At 42.9% G+C, this 12,454-nt stretch overlaps 1 protein-coding gene across 50 annotated transcripts in view; it reads left to right on the forward strand.

Moving 5' to 3' along the window:
* SVIL (supervillin) overlaps positions 1-12,454 on the forward strand; it is a 154,089-nt gene that overhangs the window by 100,214 nt on the left and 41,421 nt on the right. For 35 of the 50 annotated variants that reach the window (XR_015946260.1, XM_088653374.1, XM_088653381.1 and 32 more), the window contains 6 exons: positions 118-179; positions 849-988; positions 1,700-1,795; positions 4,403-4,655; positions 8,051-8,624; positions 10,759-10,954. Coding sequence is in view for 49 of the 50 variants with exons in the window: in XM_088653374.1 (XP_088509500.1) it covers positions 118-179; positions 849-988; positions 1,700-1,795; positions 4,403-4,655; positions 8,051-8,624; positions 10,759-10,954 (1,321 nt within the window). In the remaining variant the exon portion in view is untranslated. The remainder of the gene's footprint in view (positions 1-117; positions 180-848; positions 989-1,699; positions 1,796-4,402; positions 4,656-8,050; positions 8,625-10,758; positions 10,955-12,454) is intronic. The other 15 variants (XM_088653394.1, XM_088653395.1, XM_088653405.1 and 12 more) reach the window with 1 other exon arrangement.

The raw sequence follows: 12,454 nt of genomic DNA on the forward strand, positions 1-12,454 counted from the left end.
AGTTGTGTTCCTGGGTTATTTACATGTGTGTGTGTGTGTGTCTTTTTAAAAAATTGAGAATCTCTTGGATTTATCTAAAGATATGTCATGTAATGTAATCTTCTTTATTATCTGTAGATGAGGAGAAACTGGACGAGCGAGCCAAGCTGAGTGTTGCGGCAAAGAGGTTGCTATTCAGGGTAAGTGTCCTCCTTGTCTTCCCTCACCATTTCAGTCTGCAGAAGGGACACACCTCAGTGTCAGAGCTTTGCATGCAGAGTGTCCCAGGTTAAATCTCCAGGCAGGGCTGGCAGAGACCCCTGTCTGAAGCCCCGAACAGCCACTGCTAGTCAATGTGGACAATAGTGAGCTAGATGCCTCCACTGGCTTGATGTGTTGCACTATAAGGAGCTTCATGTGTTGCACTATAAGGAGTTGGGCCACAAGTATGTAGGGGGCAAATGAGTGAGTGGGCAGGGATGGGGAAGCTATGGCCAACCAGACATTGCTCTACTCCCATCAATCCCCAGCCAGTGTGGCCATTGGGGGTTGGTGCATAGGTGCCACAGAAGGTGGTAGAGCATCTGCTTTGTGTGCAGAAGGTCCCAAATGCAATCCATTGCATCTCCAGGGAGGACTGGGGGAGACCCCTGTCTGAAACCTTAGAGAGTTGCTGCCATTCAGCACTGATTATCCTGAGTTAGATGGACCCAATGGCAGATGGGCCAAATGGCAAACCCGGTATACGGCAGCTTCCTTTGTTCCACGGTACAACCCTCTTCTGAACTGAGCAACAACCCTATCACCCACTTGATTTGGGAGTCTTCCTTTCTGTTAACCTGTTAATTCTTGTGTGCATCTGGTTCTAGGAAATGGAAAAGTCGTTTGATGGGAAGAGTTTTCCGAAGCCACATTCAAGAAATTCTGCAGTCGAAAGAAGGCTAAGGCGAATGCAGGATAGGTCACGCACGCAGCCCATTACCTCCGAAGAAGTGGTCATTGCAGCTACGTAAGTCTTGGAAATGTGTTAGTTCTGCTATTGCACTGGGTTGTGTTTTTTTTTAATGGAGCTCTAAATTCCCATTCATTAAGTGCCTATGGCTTGGTAATGAGGGAAAAGGCTCGTAGCTAAGGAATAGCTTCCTTGAGAAATGTATGCCAGAGGGAATATCTTTCTAGATGCTTTCGGAGGCAAGGGATAATGGAGCAATGCAAACAGCATGAATGATATAAGCTTATGAAGCAATAGATGAAAGATGGTAAAGGAGGAGTTAATTGCAGTTCTGGCTTATAAGCCAAGTGAAACAGATTTCTTGCCTTGAGCCCTGCACAATTTAGCTACTGAATCTTACTAGAAATATAGAAGACCTGTGCATCGTCACATTAATTAATGAATACCCTGTGCTTTTGTACATCTTGTAACTTTCTTTCAGAGCATCAGTGTTGCTGCCCTGCAGCCAAGATTTTTTTAAAAAAAGTAAAATGCATATGAAAATGATTCAGTTTTATAGAAAATCAGGATGTCCTTGACCATCTTCTTTCAAAAATATTTTGGGATCCACAACGCTATTTTATTAAAAAACTGTCCAATTATTTTAAATGGGGGGGGGATTACTATTGGTTTGTTTACGTGGTTCAGATTGTATGTTTTTTCTTAATGCTATTCTCTTCTCTCTCTCTTCTTGTGCATTTTCCTTCCCTTGGCTATTTTTTTTAAAAGTGAACCTATCCCTGCCTCACGTACTGTGAATACCCATTCTATAGTGGCAAGAATACCTAATCCCACTGTAGTTAAGAGCACTGTACATCCTACCAGGTACTGGGGGAGACAACTTGCATGTTACAGGGAGCACAAGGGTCATTGCTAGCAAATGCATCCATAAAATCAAGTGTCTTAAGTGTTCCAAGCAATTTGATGGAACTTTTAAGAACATTGTTCTTGTCCTCTTTCTGTGTTTGACTGATAGAACAATAGACTTCTTTGCCTGTTGAGTGTTTGATTCAGGAGCTTTCCAATTAAGCGCACTGCCTTGTTTTAGGAGGTGCATTTCTCAAATGCAGAAGAACTTTGCATGTTAAAAAGCTGAGCAAAGACATTTGTTGTGTCTCAAATAAAAGTGAAAAAGCCAGGTGTTTTCTGATACCGCAACTTGCACCCTCCTCTGCTTCTCTCCACTTCTAACAACTTGCTGAATTAATGGAAGGATGAGAAATTGCACCACCTATAGGTGTAAGCACAAATTTCTTCGCTTCTGTTGCATTTTGTGATTTTAAAGTTAAGAGACGCAAAAGACAGCATTGGGAAATAACACTGTAGAAAAAGCATAGGAGACTTGTGATTTCTCAAAGGGTAGCTGTTTTATTGTGGCCCCAAAGTCAGATATGAATCTTGTATGCTAACAGAGGACACTCACTTATATTACTTTGTTTTTTGTTAGCTTTTTGATACAACGGGCCAACATGGCTTATCCTTCTGGATCTTTAAATCTTGAACACTTAAATACCCCAGAACCTTCATGCTATATAGCCCTTTTCTATTGGACATCCACGTGTCTTTCTGGCTTTCAGAATGTAGATGAGTTGTCTTCCTCCTTTCTGTTCCTCTAGTCTGGTCCGCAGTCCCTCAGTATATTTCCCAGCCTATTTCCTCTCTTGGGAACTAACAAGGGTCTATGCTGTTATAGCTGAAGAGGAAAGATGTAACAGATGTGTGAAGCTAAGCAAGAGGTTGATGATAGAGCAATATTGCCATGGTATCATTCTAATCCTCGCTATCACCTCTTGCAAGCACCTTACAATGTAACTTTTGTCTTCTGAACAGAGTTCAGCCAAAGTTACTGTGAATATGTCTCTAGGACTATCTCCCAGCTCTTGGTTTTGGCCATTTGGGCATATGTAACATAGGAAATGTAGTTCTATAGGAAGCTGTCATTGGTCCCATCTCTCTTATTATTGTCTACAATGACTGTACTGAACCAGGAGCTTTTTTCTTGCATAGCATGTGCTCTACCAATGAGTTATGACCCTTCCTCAATGTGTGAGCAGCTCCACATCAATTCTTTCCTGTGTGTCCCCTAAGTACATGCCTACAGCCCAGAACTAACACAGTGAATATAGATCTGTAGAAGAGGAGAGAGAGAGAGGACAATGTAAGGGTGCCATTGCTGTGTGCTTTGTCTGTGAACAAGCTAATGCATGCAGGGCTTGGTTGACCCTTTACAGAACTGTTGGCTTCACCACTTCTGCTACTTCCTGTGTGGATTGGTGTTTCTGTATTGAGGTGATTTTTCCCACCTGTTTCCCTTTCGTGATTGGCAAAAGTTAGACAATGCAATACTAATGCAGGAGGTAAATTCACTCCACATTCAGGGACCTTCCGTCCCCATGGACTAGGGAAGAACCTATGGGCAGAGAAGGGAAATTATTTTTTTTAAAAAAATTTAAAAATCTTTTTGTAAACCACTTTGAGGTTTGGGTTTTGTTTTTGTTTTAACAATCAAGCAGTTATATAAATTTTATGAAATAAGTAAGACAAGAAGGTGGGTATCCCTACTAGGGATGCGGGTGGCACTGTGGGTTAAACCACAGAGCCTAGGGCTTGCCGATCAGAAGGTCGGCAGTTCGAATCCCCGCGACAGGGTGAGCTCCTGTTGCTCGGTCCCAGCTCCTGCCAACCTAGCAGTTCGAAAGCACGTCAAAGTGCATGTAGATAAATAGGTACCACTACAGCGGGAAGGTAAATGGCGTTTCTGTGTGCTGCTCTGGTTCGCCAGAAGCGGCTTTGTCATGCTGGCCACATGACCTGGAAGCTGTATGCCGGCTCCCTCGGCCAATAATGCGAGATGAGCACTGCAATCCCAGAGTCGGTCATGACTGAACCTAATGGTCAGGGGTCCTTTTTACCCCTACAAAGAAGGGTACCCACTGTAGATGTAGATGTTTGGACATCCTTCTCCCACATGTGCAGTGTGATTCCTTTAAGACCTACTGTGCACATTAATATAGAATCTATGCACAGATGCGTATGTGAGGATCAGATGCACTGAATAAGAGCCCGTTATATTTTTTGTGGGCATGCATTTCATGATTATTTCAGAGAGTTCAGAACACTTAAGACCCCAGCAGTGTGGACTATGTGTCTGATTCTCTGCTTCTGTCCAACTGCATCCTTTTGGCACCAGGACGGCTCTTTTAGGGCAGTTCATCACTCTGCAAGCAGTGCCATTAGGGGAAGATTCATAAACAAACTGCAAAATGCTATTTTACGTTGGTAGTTCTTCTGTCAGAAGCTGATTCAATAGCTTAGTCAAATTGCCAACACATTTAGTTTTTTGCTTTCCTGATTCCCCGACCCTACCCCATATATCTAAAACTACAAACTACTTAGCAACTCTCAATACTGATTCTCACTTCCACTTTTAAGGCTACAGGCATCTGCAAACCAAAAGACATCGGCTAAAGAAGAAATCAAAGAAGCCAGAGAAGCCCTTGAGCAAGATCTGTCTGGGGAACCAGACTCTTCCACCTTGAGCTTGGCAGAAAAGATGGCCTTATTTAACAAATTATCTCAACCCATAACAAAGGCAGTCTCTACAAGGAGCAGAGGGGATATCAGGCAAAGAAGGTCGAAAGCTCGCTATCAGACACAGCCTGTCACACTTGGAGAAGTTGAGCAGGTAGGTATATACAAGATATTTTCTTCTGGCAGCCGATTCTTGGGCATATTTACTCAGCAGTTGTTAGGTGTCATGAGTTCAATGAGGCTTAGCCACCCCAAGTTAAGTCTTCATAGGATGTTGGTGCAAGTCGTCATCAAATGATGTACCATGTTCATTACTATTGATGCAGCCATGTGACTGCTGTCACAGCATGTACAGGCAACGGCTTGCCAAGAAGCAGACAAGACACATCTTTCTAATGCCACAATTTGGCTGTTCATGGAAAACCCATTTATATTCTGGAGATAAAGTAGTTGCTAGGCCATTTTTGGGGCAAGGAAGGCTTCTGTTTGTTCTTACCTGAGAGTAAAACCTAAACCGCAGTTGCCATTACTATTTGAGATGTGTTTTTGAAACCCTTTTCACTCTTGATATTTGAATGCCAAGTCCAAGCCCTTATATCATTGCACTCATGATGATTTTGGGTTTCTGCTTTGAGTAATCATTTAAAGACAGAGGGTTTCCCCCCCACTTTTGGTAATAAGTAGTCTCTTAATAGAAATCCTACTGCCCATAGGATGTGACTGGTTGTTGTTGTTGTTTAGTCGTTTAGTCGTGTCCGACTCTTTGTGACCCCATGGACCATAGCACGCCAGGCACTCCTGTCTTGCACTGCCTCCCGCAGTTTGGTCAAACTCATGTTCGTAGCTTCGAGAACACTGTCCAACCATCTTGTCCTCTGACGTCCCCTTCTCCTAGTGCCCTCAATCTTTCCCAACATCAGGGTCTTTTCCAAGGATTCTTCTCTTCTCATGAGGTGGCCAAAGTATTGGAGCCTCAGCTTCACAATCTGTCCTTCCAGGGAGCACTCAGGGCTGATTTCCTTAAGAATGGATAGGTTTGATCTTCTTGCAGTCCATGGGACTCTTGAGAGTCTCCTCCAGCACCATACTGCCCATAGGATGTGACTGGTAAACACCACTATTCCCCAAATTTTTGAAATGCACAAGTGATTGGGCTATCCTAGGGTCAGTTCCCTAATCTGAATCTGGAGCGCTACATTTGTTAGCTTAACTGATTTTTCACCATTGAAGTTTGCTTTTTTCAACTCTGCAACCCTTTTCACCATAAAATAAAAAGCTCAGAAAATTATTGAATATATGTTCCTTCTTTTTCTGTCCCAGAAATGGGACCTGCAAGGCAGTAAATGATCGCAGTAAAACAACTAAGAATAAAAGCCATAGTATATCAAATGAAATGAACAATATGTGCAGCATATGAAAACCCAGCAGTTGCAAAATTCATTGAAGAGCATACTTACAACAGCATCTTACCAAAAGGGTCATTGGAAAAGAGCTGTTGTCATTTTCCTATAGAAAGCAGGGACAGAGGTTCTCAGGGCAAGGGTGTGTTCAGAGCTCAGGTGCCACCACTGGTAAGGCTTTCTCCCATGAACCCAACTATTTCACCTCTTTTTGGAGTGTGGGATGCAGAGCCTGGCCCCCTGCCAGTCACAGCATGTGGATAGTCTTATCTTTAAGAGGGCAAAGTAAAAATAAATAAAAATAAAAAATTGTCCAGTAGCACCTTATAGACCAACTAAGTTTGTTCTATTACAACAAAGTTTGTTCTAAAGGGTGCTACTGGACAATTTTTAATTTTTTTATTTTGACTGTGTCAGACCAACACAGCTACCTACCTGAATCTTGAAGAAGTCAGTCCTCTTGATGTTCTTCTTCCAAACCATTTAGGGCTTTAAACCAGCACTTTGAATTGGGCCTTGTGAAACATACCATAAGCCAGCAAAGATACATTGACCACAGAATCATAGAATTGTAGATTTGGAAGGGATCCCCAGGGCCCTCTAGTCCTCCACACACACACCCTTGCAATGCAGGAATCGCAACACACGGTTCCCCATCCAATTTGCAACCATACCAGTCTCTTCTTAGCTTTGGAAATGTGCTAGCAGTTTTATTGTTGCACCACTTATCCTAAAACTGGGCTCCCGTCAGCAACCTAGCTGCTTCATCCTCCGCCAGCTGAAGTTTCCAAAGCACTTTGTAGCCAGCCCCAAGTAGAGCACGTTACAGTAATATTAAATGGATGTAAACAAGTTATGTGTAACTGTGGCAAGATTTGCCTTCTCCAGGACTGTAGCCTAAGCTAGCCAAAAACACTCGTGGCCACAGCTGCAACTTCCCTATCCAGGAGTAACACTGGGTCTTGAACTCCCTGAGCTACACACCTGCTCTTTAATTACAAAGTTGTTTACTGGCTAGTGAACTTTCCCCATTGGGTTTTAGGCACCAATGTACAGCAGATTCTTTCCATAATGCAAGTTTAAGCAACGAATCCCTTCTGCTGCCTGGGGGGAAAATAGCATTACAAGTAGAGGGGAGATATTAGCTGTAATGTTGTTCAAAGCTTTGATGCTAATACTGTTTGAGGTACTGTTTTATTTTTAAGAGTTGCATATATATAGATTTTCACCCACCTGTGTTCAATTTTATTATACTAGCCTGCAGTGTTGAAAACAGTATGAGTGGCAGGTCTATTTTTCTTTTGCATTTGATACCATAATATTTCTCCAGTGGGTGATATGCTGTTGCTTCATGACGGCATAACTCTAGTTGGCATAACTAGACGGCATAACTCCTTATACCTGTGAGGGTAACTGTAATGTGTTTTACTTGAGCAAGTTCATTCTCTCAGCAAGAATGGGAAGGGGAATGCGTAGGTTCCATAAATTGTATCTTAAGAGGCTGAGAACAAAGCAGTAAGTTATGCCCATAGGTGAACTGTAGAATTGGAATGTGGAGGAAATGCCCCTTGAGTACACTACAAAAGCATTTGTAAAATATTTTTTGGAAAAATTAGTAAAATATTTTTTGGAAAAATGAGTTATCAAAAACTATTTTGTTACAGATTACATTTTTATAACACTCTGCTTCAAAGTTTCTCAGCGCAGCATAAATGGTGGTTCTTCTCCCCCACCCTCCCAGTTTTCTCTCACAACAACCCTGCAAGGTAGTTACACTGAGAAGAGCTTAGCTCAAGACACCCAGTGAGTTTCACGGCTGAGTGGAGATTTCAGTCTGCATTTCCTTGATACTTATTCCAGCCCTCTAACCACTATACCACTGGGCTCTTAACATACTAGCTGATATTTTGTGGTAGGTTAATGAGGAAGAGCTGTTTGTGGAAATGAAAAGCAGCTTAAGAAAATATGGAAAGCAAGGGGAAGAGGGATCACTTCTGTTTCATTTTCGCTGGTCATATGAGACATGAACCTTTGTTTGTGTTAGCCAACCCTAATTCAGTATCTGAAGGGGTGGGGCAGGTAAATTGCAGGCTACCAAACCTGTGGCTGTGAATTATTAATTTTTAAGTCTCTTTATTTTGCTCCACAGGTGCAAAGTGACAGTGGGAAAATAGCCCCTTTGTCCCCCACTATTGTAACGTCAGTTTCAACCATGGTGTCTGCATTGTCGCCGGTGTATAGTAAGGATCTGCATGTGAAGCCAGCAGAAGACGAGGTGGTGAATGAGATTGAGAAACCTGATTTCAGATACCACTCTCCAGCAGAAAACGCAGATACTTCATTAAAAAACATCCTGAAAACTGAATTGTGGCAGCCTTCGGTGGAATTGAGAGAGAGCAACTGGCAGCCGAGGGAGCCTGAAGAGACAGAGCCCAGGGGATTCGTAAAACGTGAAGAGAATGCTATGAGAAAGCGAAGCTCTTTTGAGGAAGAGCCACCGCTTCCTGTTCCTGATAAAACGGAGGACTACAACAAAGAGATGAAATATGCATTCCCGAGAAAAAGCAGCATGGAATTGTTTAGCCCACAGCCTCTTTGTCAGCCTGCTGAACAAAAGGAATTCGCCAGCGACACCCTGAAGAATAAACGGGAAGTCAAAGGCCAGTCCTCTGAGGAAACGATGGAGTATGAAGGAATCGTGGCAAGATCAACCCTGCAGAGAGGTAAATGCCTCAGTTTGGGCTGCCACCCAATTTAAAGAAATCTTAGCCTGTTTGTTGTTTTGAGTTCTTAAAAGCAATTAATTAAAAGGTTTGGATGGCATAAATTTGTATATGATTGAAGCAGTTATGAAGGGGTGGGGCCATTGTCCCTAACAAGCTTTAGTTTAAGAGGCATTCTGTCCTCTGTGAGGGGGGGGATGCCTCATCTGCCGCTCACTAAGGGTTGTGGTGCTTTTTGTAAATGCTTGTATTAAAAATAATTAACATAGGGTGGAAAACCACAGGTTGTTAGTTGTAGGAGATTTCAGCTTTCACAGTGTGTGACCACTCTTGGGACAGCTTCATAGCCTCCATGACATCTGTGGGACTGTCTCATATTGTCTTGGTTGGAAGAGACATTGAAGTAACCCTGTTGTCATAGTCATTGAGACTGGTATGGTTGTCATTTCCTGGTGGTCATTTATTTCAGTGAGAGAGAACTCTGCACTGCTCCCCTCCCCTGGGGTGAAAGACTGATTAAGATGGTCTACCCTGGTGGCTTATTGAATCCAAAGGATTCCTGAATGCTTTTGGATATTTTCTGCGGTACAGAAAAGGCGATTCTGTTCAGACCATAACCTCACTTTGGAACAGTGAGATGCAACAGGCCGTTTTCCACAACCACATCTTGAGTGCCATTGTTGATGCTGCTGGTTGGTACCTTGGACAGTTGTGGGCAATGAAACAGACCACATGATGGCCGGAGCATAAGTATTTATTATATATTTGCACCACTTGATTGCAAACAACGCACCCACACATACACCATAAAGCGTGAAGATGACTATGTCTATTGTGTGGTGGTGAAGGCATACGAATTTAATGCGTTCCGAACGCACATTTGTAAGTAAAAAAAAATGTAAGTCGAATCCCATAGGAATGCATTGGGAGAAAAAAATCGTAAGTCAAAGCAACCCTATCTAAAAATTCATAAGTAGAAAAAATCCTATCTAAACCGCATCCAAGATGGCGGACAGAGCTCCATTCGTAAGTAGAGTTATTCGTAAGTAGAGGTACCACTGTACTTTTTTGCCCTTCATTACAATCTCAAATAACCACCCAACAGATGCTTTTTGTGGAAGCTGATTTGGTCTGATTTGGCACATGGGATATTGTAGCCTTTGGAGGCCTGTTGTGACAGATTAGCAATGCACTTTGAGAACAAAATCACTCATCTCCTTGATGACTTTGACATCATTGTTGTGGCTATTATACAAGACAGAGACCAGAACTGTGGCATGTCTTTAAGATGCAACAAAGGCAAGGGCTTTTGCCTGAGTATTCTCTGCTTGAGTCTTTTACCTGAGCTGGGGACAGCATAGTCTCTGGAAATGTGTTCCTTGGGAAACTTGAGAGTTGCCTCTTTCTCTATCTTGCTCTTTGGAAGAAAGACATTAGCATTGCATACTGCGTCATTTAGGACCGATACACTAGCATGCTACATTGGGACTCAATGAAATCTCTTAGTATGAGTAACCAAAAGTACCATTTCCCCCAAGCCACCTGGGCCTGTGTGTGCATGCGCGTTCACATGCACATGCGTATGATGTCAGATTTCTGTCATCTTGCAAATGATGTAAGAAACCCACCATCTATTTTCATTGCACTGGAGAGTTATGAGAACTCACAGGGACTCAAGGAAGCTGCCTTATAAAGAGCCAGACCATTGGTTCCTCAAGCACAGTATTGTCTACACTGCCTGGCAGCACCTCTCCAGGATTTTAGACACGGATCTGTCCCAGCTCTATCTAAAGTTGACGGGGATTGAATATTGGACCTTTTGCTGCTGAGCCTGCAGCCCTTCCAACTCCCCAAACTTCCAAGTCGCAGTTCTGTGATTCTACAATTCCTTTCTTCTCAATCACTGACTCTTGGTTAGTTCTTCTAGCCACAGAATGCTAGTGACACTGTAATTTTGTAAAGCATGAGGAAAAATCCATCATCGTGGTGGAAAGCACCTAATTTGTAACCTAGGCTTATAAAATTCATTATACAAAACAAAGAAGTTACCTGTCAGTTTGAGTGATGTGTTTTGCAGGTTTTTGCTTTTTTGCAATTAAGCACTAATTCTGAACTCCCCACCCCCACCCCTCAGAGCATGATGAGCCAATTTCAGAACTTGTGGGAACAGCAGCAACAAAGAGCTATTCTCAGTCTGCGGCTGTGGTATCCTGTAGACAGCAGGAAGCCTCTGAGCTGTTAGAGGGAACACTAGACTCCAGGGAGAGCAAAGCCGAAATTATGGAGGACACCCTTGACGCATCCAACAAAACTATGTCAATTAAAGAAAGGTAAACAAACTCTTCTTCTTTTGAAGTATCTTGTTTTCTCTCTTCTTTTATAGTAGAAGTATTTAGTGTGGTGATGTGCAAGAACATCCACTGGGGAATTTCTTAATCTGTGTATTAAAATCATAAAGTCTAAACCTGAGTGGTAATTAAAAAGGAAAAAAAGTTTAGTGTTGAAAGTGAAACTATAAAGGGAAGGCACCCCTGAAATCTGGGTAAATCAGTATTACAGTTTAGGAACATAGGAAGCTGCCTTATACCAAGTCCATCTAGCTCAGTAGTGTCTGCACTGACTGGTAGAGGCTGTCCATGTTTTCAGAAGGGGGCATTCCCTGGAGATGGCAGGGATTTAACCTGGGACTGTCTTGTGCAAGGGAGATGGTCCACTGAAGGAGCGTCTCCACCCCCATCGTTCAGCCTGGACATTGAGATCCATCTCCAAGGGCCTTCTGGCGGTTTCTTCATTTTGAGAAGTGAAGCTACAGGGAACCAGGCAGAGGGCCTTCTCGGTAGTGGCCCCCACCCTGTGGAATGCCCTCCCATTAGATGCCAATGAAATAAACAACTACCTGACTCTTAGAAGACATCCGAAGGCATCCCTGTATAGGGAAGTTTTTTAATGTTTGATGCTTCACTGTGGTTTTATATTTATTGGAAGCCGTCCAGAGTGGCTGGGACAACCCAGTTAGATGGGTGCCAAATCAAAAAATAAATTATTTTTACTACTATTACTACAGCCCTTCCTGAATACAGTGAGGTGAAAGCCTCAAATTAATTTCTCCATCTTCCGTTAGATATCTGAACCAAATTGTTAGACTCCAGCTAATCAAACAATAGCTTTTTGCAAGAATGTTGTGGGTAGTCCATGATCAGAATGTAATATTCAGCATTTTGAGTTCCCACCCTATTTCTTCAGCACGGAAGTGTCCTTAACGGCTCTGGAAATGGACATGAAAGTATGTGGATAATTCCTGGTTGAGCTAGACTCCCCCCCCCCTGCCATGCATAGCAAGCAGACGTGCATACATTCTAAGTAATAATTAAGCTTCTCCCAGCTTATAATTTGAGTTGCCCTGGCATGCAATATATAATCGTACCTTGGGTCTCGAACAGAATCTGTTCCGGAAGTTCGTTTGACTTCCGGAAATGTTTGGAAACCAAGGCACTGTTTCTGATTGGTTGCAGGAGCTTCCTGCACTCAATCGGAAGTCGCAGAAGCCACGTCAGATGTTCGGCTTCCAAAAATAGTTTGCAAACCGGAAGAGTCATTTCCGGGTTTGTAGTGTTCGGGAGCCAAAGCGTTAGAGAACTAAGCTGTTTGAAAACCACGGTACAACTATACACAGCCCCTGTAGGGTCTTTTGGATGATCTCCTCACACCGCTATAGTTTCTTTCCCTCTCCAGGGCATATTAAGGATATTCCAGGTCATAGTTTGGCATCAAATCAGTGGCCTGATTCCAGCATTGCCCATGAGTTTACAGCAGAGATAGTAAACCAGTAG

This window comes from Zootoca vivipara, chromosome 11 (assembly GCF_965207765.1).
Source record: "Zootoca vivipara chromosome 11, rZooViv2.hap1.1, whole genome shotgun sequence".
NCBI lineage: Eukaryota > Metazoa > Chordata > Lepidosauria > Squamata > Lacertidae > Zootoca > Zootoca vivipara.